This window comes from Ctenocephalides felis, unplaced genomic scaffold, assembly GCF_003426905.1.
Source record: "Ctenocephalides felis isolate EL2017-DRISC unplaced genomic scaffold, ASM342690v1 CF-g0.4_SCAFFOLD_01604, whole genome shotgun sequence".
Classification (NCBI taxonomy): domain Eukaryota; kingdom Metazoa; phylum Arthropoda; class Insecta; order Siphonaptera; family Pulicidae; genus Ctenocephalides; species Ctenocephalides felis.
Genome location: NW_020537758.1, coordinates 41,636,273 through 41,660,445, shown reverse-complemented (window position 1 = coordinate 41,660,445; position 24,173 = coordinate 41,636,273). Strand labels below are relative to the sequence as shown.

The 24,173-nt window shown below is 28.4% G+C and overlaps 1 protein-coding gene and 1 pseudogene across 1 annotated transcript in view; one reads left to right on the top strand and one right to left on the bottom strand.

Moving 5' to 3' along the window:
* Positions 1–74: 74 nt before the first annotated feature.
* On the bottom strand, positions 75–2,367 carry LOC113373787 (annotated as a pseudogene).
* The window catches only part of LOC113373786 (nuclear factor of activated T-cells 5-like), a 312,371-nt gene continuing 290,539 nt past the window's right edge, over positions 2,342–24,173 (top strand). The window contains exon 1 of the mRNA XM_026614060.1: positions 2,342–2,591. Within this exon, the coding sequence (XP_026469845.1) occupies positions 2,522–2,591 (70 nt within the window). The 5' untranslated portion in view covers positions 2,342–2,521. The remainder of the gene's footprint in view (positions 2,592–24,173) is intronic.

Below are 24,173 nucleotides of genomic sequence, written 5' to 3'. Positions count from 1 at the left end.
TTTTAATGAATTTATGTTAACACTTTAAGGATGTATAATAAGCAAAATATTAAATTATTTAGTTATACTATATCTTACGTTTTTCCTCGAATATCAACATAATCTCCAACCCTAAAATGAGCAGCTGTCAAAGGAGTGCCTGGGTTCAGGGCAGCATTAGGTGTAACTAGGAACCTGCCCAATATACGTTTTGGCATGACACCTGAATTTTTAAATAATCCACAATATTCCTTGGTGAGTAATGTCGGGTCAACACTCTCACACCAACGAGTAATGCTCCATATTTGTTTGGGTTAACAATGGTTTTCTAGGTCTATGATTTTGATTTATTTCACCAGGTGGTATATACTTTATGACATGATTATCAACTATCTGAAATTAATATAGCAAATATTATATATATATATATATTATATATATATATAATAATAATAGTAATTAGATTTTTTGTTCGACTTTGAGACATATCTTGAATAATGATTTTCAGCCACTCATTGAAATAAAAGAAACAAATATAAATATTTATCTGGCTGAAAATCATTATTCAAGATTATATATATATATATATATATATATATATACACCTAAGTCTGTTTTTTACACGGAGATTGGTTCCAGAAGAATCCGTGTAAAAAAAAAACGTGTAAAAAAGACATTGATCTTATACAAAAATGGGTGATTTGTTCCTGATCTCTAAAACCTATTAAAATTGGTGAAAAACAAGAATTTTTAAGAACAAGAATTAAATTAGTGCTATTCACATTTGCTTTGACCAGTAAAAATTGTTTGTACGCGCTAAAGGGGAATTCACTTAAATCTTTAAGCTAGTGTTCGCAAACTATCGATACTATCGATGGTTTCAGACTTTTTTCTTTCATAAATACTTTTTTGTGATATAAACATACTTCGCAAAAATTTAATTTGACAAAAAATTTAGGTACATAAAACTTCAAATCGTGCTAAATGGAATAAATTCGTGTAAAAAAATTAAAAATATTCAATTTTCAAACCGTGTTATATCAAAACCGTGTACAAAAAGACCGTGTAAAACAGACTTAGGTGTATATGGGTGTTATACAAATATTTTGTTATATAATAAATTATATGAAGCAGTAAGTTGCAATTATGAAATAAACTATGTAATTGATTCTAGCTCATGTCAACTAACTCTTATTTAAATTAAATGAATAGAAATAATAGTTACTTGTAATAGAGTAGTATATATTTTAGATCCATCTTTAAACCACAATGGATAAACTCCTATTTTCCTCGCAATTACTCCGCTTCTAACAGACCGAGGTGTCCATTCAGTTTTTGGCAATTGTAACTCTTCCTTCAAAATTCCTCCACTTTTTGCATAGGTTTGAAAGCCACCAATAACAACAGGTTCTCCATACTTATCGTGAACTATATCTTTGACAAAACTTTCATTTTCTTTTGTGAGAAATTCATTCATCAACTGTAAATAGTTTTGATAATATTAGGTTGAATAATGAGTAGGAATATCAGTTAAAAGATATTTACAGTTCTTTCTTTTCGAACAAACCATATAGGATTTCTCAAAACTGGTCGTTTCCCAGTTGTTTTCGACCTCTATTTGGTATGGTAATTGGATCTGTAATACTATTAAAATTAACTAATCAGTGAAAGTAATGTCAGATATATTTCAAAACTTAGTTTAATTACTATATTTAAATGTTATTTCATAATTGAAAAATGGTATACCTGAGCCTTAAAAACTGTTCTTTAAAGCATTTAAATTGTCAAGAGCAGTTCTTGCTAAACAGTGAGCCATAATTAATATTTTATAAACATATAACAAGGTTATAACATTGTGAATTAAGTAAATATATATAAATGATATTGCTCAAATTTATTTAAGAAATCTAACAATGGTTTTGAGGTTAGGTATTAAAATAATATGACGGCACAGTGCAGCATAGCCAACATTAGAATAATTGTTATATAATCTGAGAAATATATTTTTTATAAATTGAAATCATTTCAATATAGTATTTTAATGTCTATCACATTTAATATTTAAAGCGTTAAGAATTATTTTAATTAAGTTATATATCTATTTAATTTCGAAAATTACCGCGTAAAGTTTGACATTTTCGCAACAACTTCACACCGATACAGTAAGACCAATGCGTAGAATTGAAACGTCAAAAACAACTGTAGACTTTGATGTTTATGTTGGTTAATTTGTTTATTCTGCAAAAAGCATTGAACAGTGTTTAGTGTTCATGCTATAATAAAGTAATAAATATATTTAGTTACCTTGTTAATTCAATTTTGCTAGTTGTTATAAAATATTATCCATTTTACCATTGTGCGAACCTTCATAACCCAACATCGAATCATCTTTATTTTGGCACGCGATAATTATGGTGATTTATACAAGTGTCTTTTAACTGTTATGTAACGAGGGTAAATAAAAATTTAGTGTCTTTATTATCCAGACATAGTTATTGTAATGGTGTAGTGAGAAACAGTAAAGTAGAAAAGTGCACCAAACATGTTATTAAAGTGTTCTTCCGCAGAAAAGCGGCATGCCCCAGGCAAAGGCAAGCCTGCACGTGGAACCGGTGAGTACAATTTTTAATAACTTTCGCCATTGTGTCATGCGACATAACCTTAAAATTTCATGTATACATGCTCGGTCTTCATGCAATCACATTGAAAATTGATAATAACACTTGTTTCGAGTTATTTGAGGTCATGTTTTGTGACCCCTATGATAGATTTTCAATGCTTGCTTGTGTCAGGAAATAACAACTTTAAGTAACATGACGTCATTTTCGATGGATTCATTTTTGTATACACGCCGCTTATAGTCGGCATTATGACAAGGATTCTCGGAAATATGCAAATGAATCAATTCTCAATCATATTGCAATAGATAGTATACATTTATAACAAAACAAATGGTTGTCATACGATTCTATTAATTCATTTTGCTTTATACCTGGTATAAAATAACATTATTACCCTGTTTCGATGCTTCGATGGTAGAGAATGAAGTAGGCCTAAATATCCTCATCATTTTCAGTAGTTATTAGATAATAAATTTTGATAATTGAAATATTGATCGAGATATTCTTTGTTGTGAGTTTACAAAGATTTTTTCTTAAAAATTTATATTTCTCTTTGCATGGTATCAATCTTCAAATTCTTTTCATAAAATTTTTACATGCAGTAGCGTCTTGCCATTATTATTATTTTTATTTTTTTGATAATGATTTCTTTATTTCACATAAATGAATATTTACATTCTGTTTTACAATATTTTATACAGAAGTGTATTTATATAACTATTCTTCAAAAAATATTATTTTCTTTTTATTTCTTGAATTCCTCATCCTTGAAATTTCCTCAAAACCATGATATAAATTATATAAGATTCTTTGATTTATTTTGTATATCTATTTTGATAAGTTTATCGTCATCCTCAGTTACATCTATTTTCAAGATTTTTAATTTATTTTTCAACCAATCTCATATAATTTTCTTTTTACCACATTCAGTTAAATAGTGTACATTTTTTTACCACATTTTCCTCCTTATTGCATTTTTCACATTTCTCTGTGCTGCACATTTTTATTCTAAAAAGCTTCAAATAATTTGTTGTTTTCCATTCTGAAGGAATATTTTTGTTTTCTATATTAACTATTACAAATTTATAATTTGTGATTATTAACTTGACAAATTGTTGTATTAACTGTTTACATATTAATATTGTAGCAGTGGATTTGCGTTTCAAAGTTGATTTTACATTTGACCTTTTCTGCAATTTATTTATAATTCAGAATGAATATATATCTTGCATAGGATGGTTTTTATTACACTTCCAAATACTCTGAAGCGATATATATTTTAATTTTTTTATAAATATTTATTGTTCTCCGAAATATAGTAAAAAAAACTAGTGAATTTTATTTATTCGCATTGGCGCATTAACCCATATAAATAACTGATAATATTGAAATTATCTGTAACATTTCCTGTTGATTTTGGTTAAAAAAATATCTCTCTTAATGACCTTGACAAGGTAAGTTGGTGTGGAACCAACCTGGTTTAAATATGCCTCCAAGTTGTTAGCTAGTACTAAATGTAATATAGTTATATGATACCTAAGTACTTTTTGTACTAGGGGATATTTAAATACTAACTTAGATGGATATTTAAATTAGGTTCACACAAATTTACCTTGTCAAGGTCGTTACATCATATATAAGTAATTCGCAGTCGACCATTTATTGCAATATTCAAAGTTCAATAAAATTGATTCAAGATCAAATTTTAAAATGTACATTCTCAAATTTTAATCTCTCGTATGTTTATAAAATTTGCGTATGTCATTCGATTGCATAACTTGATACTTGATAAGAACTCACGTTTTATATCTGTATCAGGTAGTTATCTTAAACAATTAGCAATTAGCAATATGTGCGGAAATAATTATATGTGTTATCTCGTACGTAGGTTTTGGATAAACTTACTGCATTTAAAAATAAATTTTAACATTAAATTTATTAAAGCATAATGAATTTATTTCAATACATTCTTGTTTTGAATTCAGTGTTGACTTTTTCACGTATTAAATTGACTACATAATAGATTGTGTATTTAAACGATGTTAACACGATCGCATGACTATTAATATTTGTTGATGAATTGATGAAATCAATTACGTCTTTTAATTTTTGAAGATTAATTTTGTTCTTCTGAAAGGAATTTGTTGAATTTGGCAGTGAAATGACTTCCGATGAATAATATTTATGTAAATGGATTTTCTGTAAAGGAAATACTAGGATGTTTTAGCAAAGCAACCCTAAATTTACAAGATTTTTCTTTTTTTTTCCTTTTTTATTGGCCTGCCCTTCACAGCATTTTAGCCACCTACATTATTCATATTATTTTTCAGCATATTCTATACAATTCTTACATACATACATATATCATATATACTATCTCTCCTTCAACTCTTCCATTCAATTCGTCTTTCATCTGATTTTCCTTCTTCTTCTTGTTTTCTCAATATGTTCTTTTCATCTTCTAAATTAAACTTTTCATTTTCCTTTTTACTTCTAACATAATTTTTTCTTGTGTTCTACAAATTAACAATTTTAATCTAATTTAATATTTTATACTTTAATTCTGGTATTGCTGGAGATTCGAACCGAATTCCTCCAGCGTGTGAGTCGATAACGCTACTGAATGAGCTATTTTCGCATCTATAATTAAAATTTTAATTATATTTTTTTTCCAAATTGATCAAATCCATATAGTTTCAGGATCACAACTAAACGAGAGATCAAATTCGTTTTAATATATTCCATCAATTTCATGAAATTTTATTCAATCTCACTTCTCTTAATTGAGATACTAATGTATATGTTTTTAAGATCCCCGTTTGTTTTTGAGTTAGAGCGTTTTTGTCTAAATAATTAATTTTTTTATATATATTTTTAACAGCAATCAGAACCTTACGTCCTGTGAGCTGTTTGGCTGAAACTTTTCTTTTCGTATTTTTTAGATGGTAACCCAATGGTTAATCCATCCATATTTGAGGATTTTTGTTATTAAAATTAATCTAATAGGGCTGACTTTTTTTTATTGGTGCAGCAATGCCGGGCAAGGGCTATTTTCACTTGGAAACATATTGCTATCTATATTTCCAAGTGAAAATCGTTGTCATTGCTGCCTGACAACAGGTTGATCGAAGTGGGTATCGAATCCGGGACCCCTGATCCAGGAAAAATAATGAATTCTTGAAAAATTGTTTTTCTTTTCAAATTGATCAAATCTATATAGTTGTTTTCAAATTGTTCAAACCCCTACTATCCCCTATATCAATTTTGTTGTATCATATGTTTAAATTTTTGAAACTTTATTCAATCCAATTAGAATCATTTGAGAATCTAATTTATGTATTTTTGAAGTGCTCATTGGTTTTTGATGAACGGCATTTTTGTCTAAATAACGAATACTTGATAAATTGTTTATTTTTCAAATTGATCAAATCTATATACATTCAGAATCAAAATCAAACTTATCTCTCAAATTCATTGTATCATATTTGATCAATTTTTGAAAATTTATTCTATTTAATTAGAATCATTTGAGAATTTAATTTGTGTATTTTTGAAGTGCCTGTTTGTTTTTGATGAGGAGCATTTTTCTTTAAATAATGAATACTTGACAAATTGCTTTTTTTCAAAATGATCAAATCCATATATAGGATCAAAATCAAACTTATCTCTCAAATCTCAAATAATCATTAACAATGAACTTCTTAAAATTTCTTTTAAGTTTTTTTAAATGCCTGTTTGCCGGTGCCTTCATTTATTCGCGTTATTGATTTTTAAGGATTTTTGGACCCCTTTTTACCACTTGGTGGTACGTGGTGATATTTAAAATCATGGCGAGCCGCTCCTGCCTTGAATGCGATGCATGCGAAAAATGGGGGCGCACGCTTTAGGGGGCGCCAAAATCAGGTTTCGAATTAAAGTTTATAATATATTATTTATACTTTTTAAATATAAAATCGAGAATACTCAATAGATTATAATAAACAATATAACTGGATACAGAGACACAAAACGTTGGCAATGTGATATCAGTAGAAACAATTAACCGATTAATAATTCTGCAAATTAGTCAATTATTTATTAGTAAAAAACTAGATGTGATCTTACTAACCCATGCCAATATTTAGGTATTTTTATAATTTACTTTTAAATCCCTTTGATCACTTACTTAATCACTTTGATCGAACAAATTTAATTAATAAGACTAATTATTGATTGTGTATTTGAATTGTTTTTTATGCTCAGTTCCGTTTCATGCAAACAGTTTTCAGACCCATCATAATTATACCAACAATCCTTTACAATTTTAGTTTTTTTTATACAGCTCGTACTTAATCTGGTAAAACAATTTAATTTTTATCAATATGATAAAAATCCAATTTGGAGATACCAAGTTCAATACTTGTCTCACGATTTTTTTTTTATAAATATCAATTGCAAAAGACGCAATAGATGTATCACAATTGTAGGTGTGTTGGTGGCCCCTATAACCGTGGTACTCAGAAATCCATATGACGCAAATGCTTCATACTATAATATTGATTTAGCATGCAATTGCGCTAATTCGCCTGCAGACTTTTTATATAGTTGTTCGCTATATATATAATGTATTGGCATCTGATAAAATCTTGTTTGATGGTACTTAGAACACTGCATGCAAATCAGTCACTTGGCTTTGTTTTTGTTGAGAAGTATATGAATGAATGCATTTTTATGCAGACTTCGACCTAGAGCAGTGGTTGTCAGACTTTCCAACCAACCATGAAAATACTATTTTCATTATATAATAAAAATTTGTTTCAAGCATTCTCATTATTATACAAAGTATGATTTGATTTTACCACCTTTGAATTACATTGTTTATTCACTATTAATTAATTAGTAACTTCCCGTAGAGTAGTTATAGTAATGAGCCGAAAATCAAAAATGAAAATTTTTGCATTTCTCGACGTTTTGAAGGTTTCTGAATATTTTGGCATACCTCAGAAAAAATGGATGTGTGTGTGTATGTGTTTTGTGCGTCCGCATTTTTTCGTTCACGTTTTCGGGTGCACGGATCAACTGATTTGAATGGTTCAAAAAATATTCGATTCCTATTGATAGGGAGATGTGCTGATTAGTTTTTGTAAAAGGCAGGTCTAGCCGGTACGGAGATACGGAACAAAGAGTGCAGAAAATAGAAATCGAGGTTTTGAAAAATGGAGTATCCGAATTGAATGATCCAAAAAACATTCAATTTGTAATGATTGGTAAAAGAGGTGACCAGTTTTTGGCAAAGGCAGGCCCAGTCATTTCAAAGATACAGAGCTAAATGTAAGCATCCGATTTGAATGATTCAAAGAACTTACTGCTTGTTTTAATAAAATAATTGCTTTTGGAAAAAAAATTTTGTTTCAAAAAATTTTTTTTTCTTTCTAAAAATTTTTTTGTATATTGAAAATAATTCAAATTTTTATTTTAATTCTGACTATAGTTCTAATATACTTTAAAAAAATAATTTCAACTTTGCAATTCAGTTTATATAATTCTTATAATATTAGACAATGTTACAATATTTATAATAATCTATTTGAAAACATTTAATATTTCTTGAGCATTTCGTTACGGTACGGGAAGTTCCAGCAATTTGACTTAAGGCACGATGTTATACAACATTATTTTTAATTTTCTTTTTGAAAATTAGTTGGATATTGGATGTAGTGAACAAAAGTAAAAATATTCAATCACATTTTAATATTTGAGATTATGACTCGATTGTTTTATATTATAATATTTTAAAAATGTCGAAACCCACCGTTAGTGGATTTTTTGAAGAAATTTTGAAACATTTTGAATTTTTTTTTAGAAAAATTATATCATATCTTATTTATATTTATAACTTTGAGGTTTATCTGAACTAATCATCTTACCATTTTTTTTTAAAGAAAAAAATGTGGACTTTAGAAGATTTGCAGAATCTGTGTTTCTTTTTAAAAGCTCTTCTTCTATGCTTTTCTATAGCTATCAAAGCTTAATGTAAAGCTAATTTTCTTTAATTCCTGGTTTACTTATAACTTAAAATTTTCTGTTTTCTGTTCTTTTCTGTCATATGCTGATGTGTTTTTTCCAATTCCTGGTTCTTTTAGATCTTAATGAACTTCTGTTAGGCTGATGTGTTTTTTTTCAATTCCTGGTTCCTTTAAAACTTAATTAATAAATTTTTGTAAGGCTAAAGCGTTTCTTTAATTTCTGGTTTTCTGCAACCATATTTACACACTATAATTTTCAGACCTAATCCTAAACCCACGTGTTTTTCTCAGGTAATATTTTAAATTTTTTTTTGAAATATTAGTTATTTCAATAGTTTGTGCTTAGTGCAATGATAAGACACATTTTATTTGCAAAACTGTACAATATAAAATAAACATAATTATATCTTCAATTTTATTTCATTATTATTTCAAAATTTAGTCAAGTTTTAACAATCAAATTCTTATTAAATATTTTACTGCAGTCTGTGCATCTTTTACCTTTGCAACAACTTGCAGTATTAAATTCATATTGAATTAATTTAAGTATTAATGGTCTGTTTTTATTACGTTATAACTCAATTAGTTACTGATTTGTTCATGAATATGTTAATTGCAATTAAGATTAATTCATGCAAGTTTTTTTTATAATTGTTATATAATTTCTATCATTTGAATTTTAAACTAATGATCAGTAACGATGATATAATAATAATAATAATAATAATATATCAAAATTAAGGTCAATATTTTTAATTATTTTCAATAGAAACTTTTTATATAATTGGGTGTCTACTATAACTTGCATAGTTGTGTAAATGGGACTTTATTTAACTTTGGTACATAAAAGACGTCTGTAAAGCGCTTCTTACTAAACAGTTTATAATTAAAGTGCTGTTAATGATTAGAAATACTAGTAAATGTTTGTATCTTTGAACATTGGCGCGTAAACATACGTGATTTTATTTATAATTAGAATTCTTTAGGTATTTAAGAAGTGGCCAGAGATGAAGCAAATTCTTTACTTATGATGATTACCTGAATTATATTTTTATAACAATCTTATTACCTACAAGCATCTTTTTCAGATACATCTGATACATTTCATATTTTCATACTCATAAAATATCTTTAGTATCCAATCCTGATGATTGGATTCCTAATTCTAATACAAATCAGTTTCATATTATATTATCTTCAAAATAACAAATTAAAACAAAATCATTTAATTTGTGTATTCATAATTGTATCTTGCTATTCTGTGACTCGTTTTTTTTTTTCATTTTACAACAGTATTGTTCAAAATACTATAATACTGAGATTTCACTAATTTGCAGACATACAGGTATATATATTATTTTATTTTATCGCCGTGTTAGTATTTGGTTACTATGCCAAATAGTAAAATTAACATGCAAAAAATGTTTTGATCGCCCAAGCACATTAGCATATTCATAAAGCAACAGGGTGTTCATGAAGTAAAACGTTTTTTGAGGACCTTTTATACCCAAGTTATAATTGATTTTTTCTTATCATTTTTTACTCTGTAGTATTATTTTTTTATGAAAAAATATATCCAATTTTTTTTCATACGGTTTCCGAAATATTCTGATATCATAAGGCACAGTCTAAAAAATAATGCTCATTCTTGTTATTTTAATTGAATAACCTAAAATTCTAATGTTGACAAAAAACAGTTCTTTTGTGTAAACTACATATTCTCTATATTTTTAATAGTCCTAACTGTGCAAAAGTTGAAAAATATTTTGCTGAATTGTAATGCCAAATTTTGTGCTAATTTTACATTTTTATTAATGAAAAGTAAGCAATTACGTCATTTATTACCTTTTTAAGATGTGTAATAATTAACACTCTGAATACATTTTGTTATAGTATTAGTTTAATGATAATTAATCACTATGCTATTAAACGTTTTACATAAGTATAATATTACGTTAAATGCGTTTTTTGCATAATTGAGCCATGGTCGATGAGTTGCATTAAATTATAGGTAATTCTGAATGTTAACAATTATTATGATCCAACAAAATGTTGAAAAAACAGCAAATTGGATATTTAATGCATGTCGAATTTTTTGGATACTGATTTAATTTTCATTATGACATATTTTAACTATAATAAAATAAACTTAAGAACTAAATAGAATTTTTTTTCCTATATAAAACATAATTAAAGCGAAATACTTTGATATTTTTCTAAATTTAATTATCCTTTATATTTAATTTTATATATAACAAATAAATAATAATAAATACCATCTCATTTCTAGTCGCTCATGATTAAAAAATATAATTAAAAAGAAATTATACGAGATTTATATTAATGATGTTTCAGCATTTATTACAAAATAATATTATTATTTCCTTAAATAAATATGTTTAGTTTTTCTGGATATCTAATATAAATAAACCCTCTGAAAGTATATAAATATATAAAAAAAATTGTTTGTATTCTAACAGTTTCTGTAGAAAGAAAATCTTGTATCCCAGAAACGAAGAAAATATTTAAAAATAAAAACTTAAATATATAATTCTTTGAAAAAAAAGGAAACTTTATATTAATCAATTCTTTGGATTGGAAAGAAACTTTATTTATTCATTCTATATTATTTTTAACTTTCCGTAGAGTAAGTTATAGTAATCGCAAAAAAATCGAAAATAAAAATGTTTATAAATCTTTACGTTTCAAAGGTTTCTGAATATTTTTGCATGCCTTAGAAAAAATGGATGTTTATCACATATACACATATGTGTGTGTGTGTGAGTGCGGATACAAATTTTTGTCGACGATTTTGGGAACACCGCTTAACCGATTTCATTAATTCAAAAAACATTCGATTTGTATTGATAAGGAGACGTGCTGATTAGCTTTTGGCAAAGGCAGGTCTAGCCGTTCCGCATATACGGTGCAAAAAGTGCCAAAATAACTCAGTTTTTAAGAGAACGGAGCGTCCGATTTTAATAATGCAAAAAACATTTTACATGTATTGACAAGATGAAGAACTGATTAAATTTTTGGGATGGCAGGTCCAGCGGTTATGGACTCTCAATAAAAATAAGTTAAAAACATGTCATTTGGCGGTCAAAAATATTTATTGGGCATATGTACATCAAATTATCAGATATTATATAGAGATTTTATTAATGTATACACATTTTGTGTAATTTTTTTTTGGCTTCCGTACCAAGATTTTTAATCACGGTACGGGAAGTTCCAGCAATTTGCCTTAAGGCACGATGCCATACACTCCTAGTCATATTTATCTTATTGCAAGCATAATCGTTTGAACTCCCATCCATCAATGCATCAATGTTCTAATTTTGATGTGTTAATTTACTAATTTATTACTAATGAAGAAGCAAATTTAAATAAATGTAAATAAAGATAATAATGAATTTTTTATTTATTATCAAATGCATTTTTATATCTTTATTCACTTTTGACTTCTAAAAATTATCCCACGCTTCTTTTAGCTCGTTAATTTCTCATATAAAAAATGTCTTCGGGACGCCCTGTAGAAATAGTAACAACAAAACACGAGAAGTAAACGACCGGGTTTTACCAGACATATTCTGTGTCAATTTTTTTATATTAGTCAATATGTTAAATGGTTTGTTATTTCGTTCTTTCACAATTTTATGTGTGCATGCACCTTGTATCATTGATAGCAAGAACATTACTTAAAGTTCATGGTCTAGATGAAGGTATATAAATAAATAGAAATACGATAAATTATTAATTATTTGAAATATATTTTATTGCATATTTCTTAATCACAAGCGTTTTTTGAGCAAATATATTTTAATATAGTCTTGAGACATTAATAACTTATGGCTTATCGGCGGGTCTTTTTGACCTCATTTAATTAATACTTCAAATTTTCTTCAGCAAAAATGCCTGACAAAGGATAATTTTTTCATTAATGTTGTCATTTATGTTACGTAGTTATAGAATTTTATTAAAACTCTCCTTCGATAATTAAGGTTGTTGGGTTATAATTTAACCCTTGTAACTGTAGACTGTATTAAACACTGATTGGTTTGTATCTTATGTATTTTGTTGCTTTATTAATACTATCACTGATTTGTCACTAAGTTATAAAGAAAGAAGATGTACTCATTTATTATTCGTTAAACATGTTGTTGCGCCTTTACATTTAAAAGTGAACCACTAGTTTAATTAAAACACTCCGCTACCCCCTCTACCAGGGGTAGCAACCATTCCGTGTAAAGTTTAATGCCCTGAAGGTTGTCATCTTCATGGCCAATATAATAAAACGAAAATAGTCCGAACAATTGTAGTAATTAGTTGTGAATTAGTAATAGTACAAACATACTGGTTCAGCGATGTCCTTGCTTAAATTTGACTATCTTTCTTTTTTTTAGATTTTTAATTACGAATTTCTTAAATGTGTTTCTGTTACACTAAAACTTGCTGTAATTATTTTCAATTTTTCCTGGCATTTTACTTAATTTATTTATCTATTTGAGTCACATTTTCGCCAGAGGCATAAGCACCTGGTTTGCTATGCCTAAAGCCAATTTACGAAATTTATGGGTGGGCCAACTAGTGTTATGTCCAATCGACATCAAAATTTTATAAGGTATGACACTAACAAAGAATGATTTGATGTATGAGAAAGATGTGTGATACTTATATATTATTCAAAGCGGTTCCTGCAACAAACAAGTTTTAAGTAATACAATCGATTATTTGATATTGATGTATTTTATTTAAGAGAACATGTAAATTAGATCAGTATTGAACAAATTTTTGGCACCTATTAAGGGCATACTAAATTTTAAATTGCATAATGAGAAACAAGTTGAATAACGATTTTTACTCTATTCTTGACTTTCCCTCAAATTTATCTTTAAAATTTAAGATATAACGGTAAAAAATATTAAAAAATTGCTGTTAATTTGTTGTCACTTACACAATTTTTATTTTTTATTACTAGATATATCTGCAAACTTTGGTCAATTCGAAATTTTAGATTTTTCTAAAAAGTAACATTTTCTGTTACATTTTCTTGCGGAAAACACGCGGATTTTTCCTGGCGCTTTGCTGATGCTATTGAACCCTCAAGATATAAATAAATTGGAAAAAAAAAAAGATTTTTCTTAGCTTTTCTCGTGAAAGAATAAGAACAAACATTCGGATTTGAAAACAGGGAGAATGTTTCAATATTGGTCTTTTAATTTCATCTACAATTTCTATAGTATTTTCTGTGATGTTTACTTGTTATGGAACATTGATTCTTTGCACAAAACTTTAACCTTTATTATAACTGCATGTCGACCAAATACTTCCAAAGACAGACTTATTCGTTTATAAATTTTTAACTTTCCGAAGGGTAGGTTATAGTAAACGTCCAAAAATGGAAAATGAAAATTTTTGCATATCTTTACGTTTCAGAGGTTTCTGAACATTTTGGCATACTAAAATGGATGTGAATGTGTGTGTGTATGTGTGGAGACAATTTTTGTCGACGATTTTAGAGCGTACGGATTAACCGATTTGAATGGTTAAAAAAAACATTCGATTCCTATTGACGAGGAGACGTGCTGATTAGTTTTTGGCGAAGGCAGGTCCAGTTGCTTCGCAGATGTGGAGCAAAAAATGCTAAAAATGTTCATTTTCTAGAGAACGGATAAACCGATTTATATGATTCACAAAGCATTCAATTCATATTGACGGTTTTTGGCAAACACAGGTCCAGTCGTTTCGGAGATACGGAGCAAAAAGTGCTGAAATTGCAGTTTTTGAGAAAACGCAGCATCCGATTCAAATGATAAAAAAACATTTTGTGTATGAAGAACTATTAGTTTTTTTGAAAAAGCAAAAAAAATATTTCTAATTTTTTTTTTTTCAAAAATAGGATTTCAATTCTAATTCTAGCTAAAATTCTAAAACGCACTTATATACTCGAAATAAATAATTTTATCTTTGCAATTCAGTATATATAATTCTTAGAAAATTCTAATAAGATAATTAAATTCTAACTCCGCTTCTTTTATTTTTTTTTTTTACATATATCAGCGTTGTCGTACAATGTATAAGCTCTTATATTTTGTCTATAAAATGCGAATAGTTAAAGTTATAGTAATTATAGTGACCTATTTAATTAAATTAAAACATTTAAATTTTTTTTACTGTTTAATTACGGTACGGGAAGTTCCAGCCTATTTGAAAACATTTAAATTTTTTTACTCTTTTATTACGGTACGGGAAGTTCCAGCAATTTGCCCACTTACACCACTAGTTTCATATAATATCATTGAAGTATTTTTTCTTAAACTTCTCTGTAACAGTCCCATGAATAAGTTACTAGTATTTTAAACATACAAAAGACAATCGTTCCGAAATTTCATAACATTCAGAAATTGCATCTTAAAGAAAGACTAGACATAACTAACTACAATTTTTTTTCTAAAGGTTTATAACAATGTTAATAACCATATAAAGACTTTAGGTAGTCATTCTATATTGACTGTATCAGTTTCAAGAGCGTTCAATAATATAACTTACTAGTGTTCAATAAAAATTTATATATTATAAGAAAATCTCGGTTTCTTTTAAGAAATGCGGTCAATGTACTTGCAATCAGTCTCTTCTTCATATAACACTGTATTTAGTTTGAAATGATCTGTCTTCAATTGGAACGAATTGAATGCAATTGGTGTGAACGTGCAATTGCCACTAAATTGTATCATATTTGCTGAATTGCTATTAGATTGAGGTACAATGTAACTTATAACATATCGTACGATACGTTAGTTACATGAACATTTTGCTCATAGCGATAATCCAATCAATTTTCATAAAATTTAATAAATCTATAGGTATATTGTGATTGTTTCTACATAAAAATTAATTGAATATAAACTTGAAATCAAAAGTTTTAATATTGATAGGATTATATTCTTGAGCTAGATTGAATGTAAATAGCTTGAACATTGAATATACAGAACATTGAGAACAGTTGATGTAATCAATACTTTTATATATTTATGCTTTGGGGTTAAATATTTACCGTAATGTAAGCAATTTGGGAAGTGATAGGTTTTATATCATTTATATGATTTTTCTTAAAATTGTTCATTGTATTATTTCACATTCCAGTATTGTCTGATCATGTCGGAAATCTGTATATATAGACTATATAATTTAACCTTGATTTTTCTGCCAAACTTAAATAGGTATCTGCAGAAGGTACATGGTCATCCTACCTTCTGCAGATGTTGCTATAAATATTCATATGTAATTATAGTTCAGATTTTGATGATTTGTTTTATTCGTTTTGGTACATTTCTTGGTCGCTCTTTAAAAAAATTAGTCATTTTTTCAATTATTGTAGATATCACTTGATCTTCCATAACAGAATAAAAATATGCTGACTGGAACATCCTACAATAGTCTAGCTTGGAAGTAATTAGATCAAATTCTCAAAAGGGGGATTAACAAATAATTCTGTTTTATTTTAAAACAAGTCATTAGCAAAATTTTGCTTTCGTTTTTTTTTTGCTATCATTAATGTAAAGACTCTTTACTAAAGAGCAATGTCACTGGGTGTAGTTTTTTGACTTACTATTTTTGTACTTTGTAAACTATTGTTTTAATGTCTAATGTATTATTAGACATGTGTTATGAAATTTATTAAAACTCTCCTTCGACAACTCAGGTTGTTGGGTTATAATTCAACACTTGTAGCTGTGGACTGTATTAAATACTGTTTCGATTTGTATTTGTATGAATTTGTTGCAGTTCTAATTTCAATCACTGATTTATCAAAGTTATAATGATAGAATATATATTTATTTATTATTTATTACATGTTATTTCGCGTACTTTTAGAAATTAACAATTAGTCCCATCAAACTCTTCGCTACCTAGGGGTAGACTGGTGTGGAGCTTTTACACCAACCCGTGTAAAAGCTCAATGCCATGAAGATTGTTACCTTCATGGCCAATATAATAAAACGAAAATACGTCCGAACAAGAAATCAAACATCGCTGAGTTCATTCTCAATTAACAGAAATGTAGATAATCTAAATATATGTGCCACATACTGGTACATCCAGCTATTGAATGGCTTATTATTATAATTTATTTATATATTTGGGATCGGTTTCAGGTTTTCATATTAATCTCCTTCATTCAAATTTACTTGAATTAATTAATATTAACGCATTCCGTTATATGAAGATTACAATCAATGACAGTGTTTAATTCATTAGACAATATGGTATGTTATATTAAGTACTAAGTTTAATGTAAAGCAGGAATATGATCGTTAATCAATTGACTCAGCAGTTTTCGCGCTGAATTATTTAATTAAATGCTTTGTCATATATGTTCATTATTTGAATAGAAATCTATAAAAACAAATTTTCTCTACACGTATTTTGACTTCATTCTATATTCAATTCACTGAATTTAGAAGCTGAAGTTAAAATCCAATTGCTTTTCCGAGTAATACCCTGCCGAATAATAAATGACAATATTGCCTAATTTTGTTTCAAATAATTTAAAAAGGACATGTCAACAAAATGTTTGGTTTTAGAAATCTGATAGTAGTGCAAACTGCATAAAATATAAACTTCGAACTTTGAAATTTGTACCTTTTGTGGGTCAAGAGGCTTGACTGAAGCCTATGATTTGGAAGAACTGTTTTGCTTTGCTTTTTCTCTATTAATTGGGTAATTTTAAAATTTCTATTTTGTGCAAAAAGTTTTTCTTAATATTTAGAATATAAATGCATCTACTTCACTTTTGAAGTGTTTAAATTATTTTATAAAATTGATGATGATTCAAGTGCCTATAAAAATGCAGTATTATCCCAATTATTATATAAAAACGTTATAAATGCCATGAGAAGCAGCAACTTTCTTCGGCTTTTTAAACTTCGTAATTGCATATAATAAATGAAGCAACGAAACTCAACGGGAGAGCTTTGCGAAATTATTGATTGCTTCAAACAACTTGTTAAAAGTTGTTTTAAATGTTATTTGGTGTACCGTAACTCAATAAAAGTTTCTCGCGATAATTTAAAGTCTGTGATCGCTGAGTAAAGGGGCATATTTCTTATAAATTATCGGTAATTAAAAATATACAACCTGTTAAATACTCATTTTTAAAAGCCTGATTTTTAATATTACTCATAATCCAAGAATAGTATTTTAGACTTTAACGAATATAAGCAGGGCCGATGCCTGCGAAAAATGAGGGCGCACGCTTTGGGGGACGCCAACACGAGATTAGTATATGAAATTCATAATATAGTTTTTTCAATGTCATTCAAAAAATATATAATTATTTTCATCTTTTACTAATTTTTGAACAACATTTTTAAAATACTCTAGAAAAAAAAATGACATGCAGGCGCTGAGGACGCCAACACCGGCCCTGAATATAAAAAACATAGTACATTTTTTTGCTTGTAGTTTCTACATTTAAGCCTAACTATGCATGTTCGTATATATTGTGAATTTCTATTGAATGTGTTATTTTTTAGAAAAGGTTTATGATCTAAAACATTGCTTACTCTATAATATATTAAAAGAAATTTGTGTCCTAGCTGGAACTTGTATAGTAACTAGTAGTTCATATTCAAATATTAAGAAAAGAAGAAATTTCAGGCGCGCTCTATAGTTTTTAGTTTGTATTTTGGTACCTTCAAATTATGTCGAAAAATATTTAAAAGAACTAAATTAATGTTTGGTTTCTATTTCATTATCATATATATCTTGATTAGCTAGATATAATTATATAATTGGAATAAAGAGAAAAATAAACTAGTGGTGTATGGCAACGTGCCTTAGGCAAATTGCTGGAACTTCCCGTACCGTAATGTTCGAGTTCGAGGAGTATTAAATGTTTTCAGATAGATTAATATACATTCTATAATATCGTGTAATATTTTAAAAAAATATATAAACTGAATTACTAAGTTAAAATTATTCACTTAAGTAAGCAGGTCAGCCTTAACACTTTAACCAGAACTTAAATTGAAATCTGAATTATTTTCGCAAAAAAATGAAAAAAAAAATGAAATGAATTTTTTTTCCTACAGCAATTCTTTCGTCAACACAAGAATGTTTTTTGAATCATTCAAATCGGATGCTTATTTCACTCAAAAACTGCCTTTTTTAATACATTTAGCGTCATATCTTTGAAGTTGCTGGACCTGCATTTGCCAAAAACTAATCAGCACATCCCCCTATCAATAGGAGTCGAATGTTTTTTGAACCACTCCAATCGGTTGATCCGTGCGCCCGAAAACGTGAACAAAAAAATGCAGACACACACACGCAAATCCATTTTTTCTGGTATGCCAAAATGTCCAGAAACCTTCAAAACATGGAGAAATGCAAATGAAAATTATTTTTGTCCCATTACTCTAACTACCCTATGGGAAGTTAATAAAAAGGAAACATAAGGAAGCTGGATGATCATCTTCGACTGTTTTTATTAATTACGCTTTTTTGTAATTTTCTATTTCTATTCAAGGACTAAAAACGAAATTGAAATGAAAAAAAAGAAGAAAACTGCAAAAAATAATGTGGAAACTAGTTTTCGATTATAGCAAACCAGATTCTCCTCGAATCTGCTCAATCTGTAAATGAAATACCCGGAGCAAAAAGATGCAAAAAAACGTTTGTAGCCTTGCGTTATGAATGACACTTCGGGAAATTTCCATCCAAAACATTGCGATTTTTTTGCGATTAATTCAAGGACTGGTTTTCAATTATTTAAGTATTAACAATGTTAAAGCAGGTTTCAGAATTAACTGGGTCTTCGTAAATGATTAACCAACAAACGAAGAAAGCATCAAAGAATATATATGGGTAAATCCATATATATATATATATATATATATATATATATATATAAAAAGTGAAATGACAAATATACACCTTGAAACTGGCGTTTATCTGAACAAATAATTATCTTTGCCTACCAATCTCTCCATGAAGTATTTTCGACTCCCACTGCATAGAACTTGGTTTCGACTCGAGCAATTTCGTGCAATTTTGCTATAAGCTTCTTAGATGTAATCACTCTATTCATATTATTTCGGCATTGAGAATATTTCTGGTGAACGAAAACTATTTGTGCGAATGCCGATTTAACGATTCGCCTTGGGTTCTATCAAAGCAATGTGATTTGAACACTATAGATGCTGGCCTTTAGCAATGTAATAAAACATTAGTATCTCTTCACTGAATATTCTATTATTATCCGTTTAGTAATTTCACCCAAAATGTTCACACATAAGTAGATAAGTTCAAGGAACTTCTAGTGTAGTGTTTAGTAGAAGACGAAATCATGCGGAAATATAAGTAAATTGTAATAACTTCGTTACTATTCTAATTTTTGGTTCGAAAGGTTGAAAAACAGAAAGATTGATTCAGAGCTGAACACAAAATTGCTGTTCTTGATTCTGTGATTTTTAAGTTAGGGTCAAATCTAGAAGACATTTACTTTTGCGAAGCAACTTGAATGGTTCTATTTGTTCTCTGGCAAACTAAAAAGAATCTTCATATAATATGTACTTCAAAGCCAGGCGGTCATGCGAAATGAACTTTGTTCTAAATATTATTCAAAAATAATTCAAATTTGTGCAAAGGTGTCTGCAAGTTCTAACTGAATTAATTAGACATTACTGGACTTATATTATTTTCTCTTCAGTTTGCTTTTTCTTGTTGCTTCTTCAATGGATGATTCTTAAAAAATTTTAAAAGCCTCCCCTTTATATTATATTAATTAAAATTAAAATAAACCTTACAAATTTGTTTAATTAATAAAAACAAAGAAAACATGCAGAAAGTTTTTTGAATCATTCAAATCGGACGCTTAGTTCTCTCAAAAACTGCCATTTTTTACATATTTAGCTCCGTATCTTCGAAGTGGCTGGGCCTACTTTTGCCAAAAACTAATAAACACTTTTTCCAATCATTACTAATTGAATGTTTTTTAGATTTCATTCAAATCAGATTCTCCGTTCTCTCAAAAAGTCGATTTCTATTTTCTGCACTCTTTGCTCCGTATCCCCGAAACGGCTAAACCTGCCTTTGCCAAAAACTAATCAGCTTTTCCCTATCGATAGGAATGTTTTTTGCACCATTCAAATAGGTTGATCCGTGCGCCCGAAAACATGACTGGAAATTTGTATCCATACATACATACACACACACACACACACACACACACATCCATTTTTTCTGAGGTAAGCCAAAATGTTCAGAAACCTTCAAAACGTCGAAAAATGTTAAAATTTACAATACAATACAATAACTTACAATAACTTACCCTACGGGAAGTTAATAAATTATTATTTTCTGATTGATAAATTATGATTAACAATAATAGTTCTATTTTCTAATTGAAGTGAATTTTTAATAAATTAAGGCGATTAAAAATAAAAATTGTAATATCAAGAATGTAAAATACGTTAAAATCTATTGAGAATAGTATAAACCGCATTGACCATATTATAAACTACATCAAGAAGTTTCCATTAACATTTCTTTATCAAGTTATATAAATTGTTATTATCAAAAGAAAGATGATGTCTCAAGATATTATATTCGTTATGTCCAAGATAAGTATGTATATTATGTAACGAATATCTATGTTACAAACATTTTTAATATTGAGAGAATAAGCAAGTCATGTGTCATGTCAAATGGTGTCATTTTAATACGTATCCGTTGTTGAAAATTTTATTTGACATTTAAGAGATGGAACTTTTCAACATCAATGAGTTTCAAAACTTTGACAAATAAAGATGTACATATAGGAATAATTCATTTGTTATTACTGTGATTGTACATTATCGATACTTGATTAACTTTTGAAATCAGAAGCACGTGTGGTTTTCACTTGTATCAAATTGAAAATCAGAATTGGAAAAAGTTTAATAATAAAATACACCAAAATAACTGGATGAGCCGTTGGATTGCATTCTAAAAAACTACGTTGAGAATTACCACAACTTAAAGGACTCTGATCGTTTTGATTGCTATCCTAATAAGTAGGATAAATAGATGCTATTTTAATTAAGAATAGATGAAAATAATAATATTAATAAAATATACTTAAAGAAAAACTATTAACTAAACGGGTGCAACTTTTGTAAGGATATCAAGTTCCACGTAATGGCACTTGCAGAAAATAGAACCTGTTGCTTCATAAAGAGGATCATGTTCCTCGAGTTTGCGGTCGTTTGATAGAATCAACTGTGTAGATACCATTGTCATAATAAAAGATTAAGTTATTTAATATTATATTAATGTATATGTACTTCTATTTTAAACTCAAAATCTTTGATGACAGTTGCTGCTTTGCTAAAGATTTTTTTTTTTATTTTCAATAGCAATCAGAATACAGGACAATTCTATGAGCTATTTGGCTTATGTCATTCACTCGCACAAATACACAAATACTTTCAAAAACACATATAAATTAATCTGATAAATATTATATTGATTGTTAGAGAATCACTTCAATAAGTGATTCTACTATTCTGTCCATATAAAGTTTTGGTAGTTCTAAGGGTCCTTAATATTATCTTTGGGTAGCTTCTTCTTCAGTCTTCTTGAAATTGGTGTCTCAAGAAGCTGAGGGATTATAGAGTTTGTATGATGTTCTAGTTCATGAAAATGTTTTTACACTGTTAATTTGTATAACGCTGTTTATAATTTCAATGTGAAGATTGTTGTATAAGATCTTATTGCTTATGAACCATGGAACATCAGTACTATCTTGGCACTACGTTTGCTAGCACAGCCCCAGAATTCTATGCCATAAATATTGGTTTTATTACTACTTTATAAATTAGAAGTTTTTAATAAATAGAATTGACTTGCGTCCCAGAATCCAGTATAGTTAAGCGGTTAGAATTTTTATAGTACTTAATTTTGAGAGATTGAAAACCAGATAGTGATGTTTTCATTATTATTGTTTTCTTGTCATCAATAAGATTCTTGAGACTTCACGATTATCAGCCAGTATTTAATATGAAGAAGAATTTCTACAGTGTAACATCTTTACTAATAAAGGTTCTTTGACTTATTAGTTACTTCAGTTAGAAATTTTACCTTTAATCTTCTATTTGGCGGTTAACCTTCGCATAAATAGTTTGGGATACAGTAGAACTCCAATTATCCGAATTAATGGGGACCGGGACCGATTCGGATAATCAAATATTCGGATAATCAAATATTCGGAGTTTTCTTTAAAAATTGCCATTGGAGAGAAAAAAAGTTACGTTTTGATATTGCACTATTTTTTTATTGAATTAAATGAAAGAAACATGATATTTTCACATGCTTTAATATAAATAAAATGTACTTATGTACAAGTTTAGAAATAAAAATCATCTCCGTCAAATCTCCGTCAAATCATCTCCGTCAAATCAAAACTGGCTTCGCTGGTGGAGGAATAATAGCCCACTTAGACTTTTTTTGGACAATTTTTTTTTCTGAAAGTGATTCGGATAATCGGCGATTTGTATAGTCGGAGTTCGGATAATTGGAGTTCTACTGTATTTCTTTATGCATGTGCTTAAGCTCATTTCTTTACAAGCATCTCCAATATGTTTGGATAGTGAATTTAAATCAGATTTTGATTCTATAAATAGCTTGATTTTTTATCGTTATTTTCTGCATGGAACTATAATAAGAAAACACTTTAAAATATTATAATAGTATCACGTTAAAGTCTGGTTTCAAAATCAGTTCAACATTTGAAGGAGAAAATGTTTGAAATCGTGAACAAACTTCATATGTAACCTTTGATTATAATATATTGTCAGTAAACTCTGAATTTACCAATCTCTGCACAATTAACAATTATAATTTTTGTACATTGTGAAATGAAGATATTTTGGGGCAGATAAGATTCATTATTCCAATATTTTCTACATTTTCTAACATTAAAATATGAATTTTTCGTTGAAATTTGCGATTGATAACATTCCGAGTGCAGTGCCGACTGTCTGCTCATTCGCATGTGCTAAATAGGCCGTTTCGTTTATTTTTATAAAAAATGAAGATCGTTGTACTAGATTCGACATGTTGTCAGTATATGCGTGCCATAATATGCGAAGCGATGTTCAAAAACAAAGTTCCGATTCGGGACGTAGCTTGCATAGTCTATACGTCTCACGCAGTACGAGGATAGATAATACTTTACACACGATGTAACATGCTCGTGTGGAGGCTAAATATGCTTTTGCAGAGTTTGGAAACTTTGAGAAATTTATTAACTTCCCATAGGGTGAGATATTAAATCGCAAAAAGAGTGAATTTCTTGATATCTTCACCTTTCGGCACCCTTCTTTTCGCATATCTTGGTAGAAATTGATATAAAGTTTAGTTTTTAATGTTGACAATACTTTTGTGCCACGTTTTTGAGAACTCAAAAGCAGAGCTTATGGCAAGAATAGCTCGTCAGTATTGTGCTTGACTCATATTATTTAGTAAATTAAATTGAATTTAAATAAAATTAGAGGTAAGAAGAAAATCAAGATTAGAATTG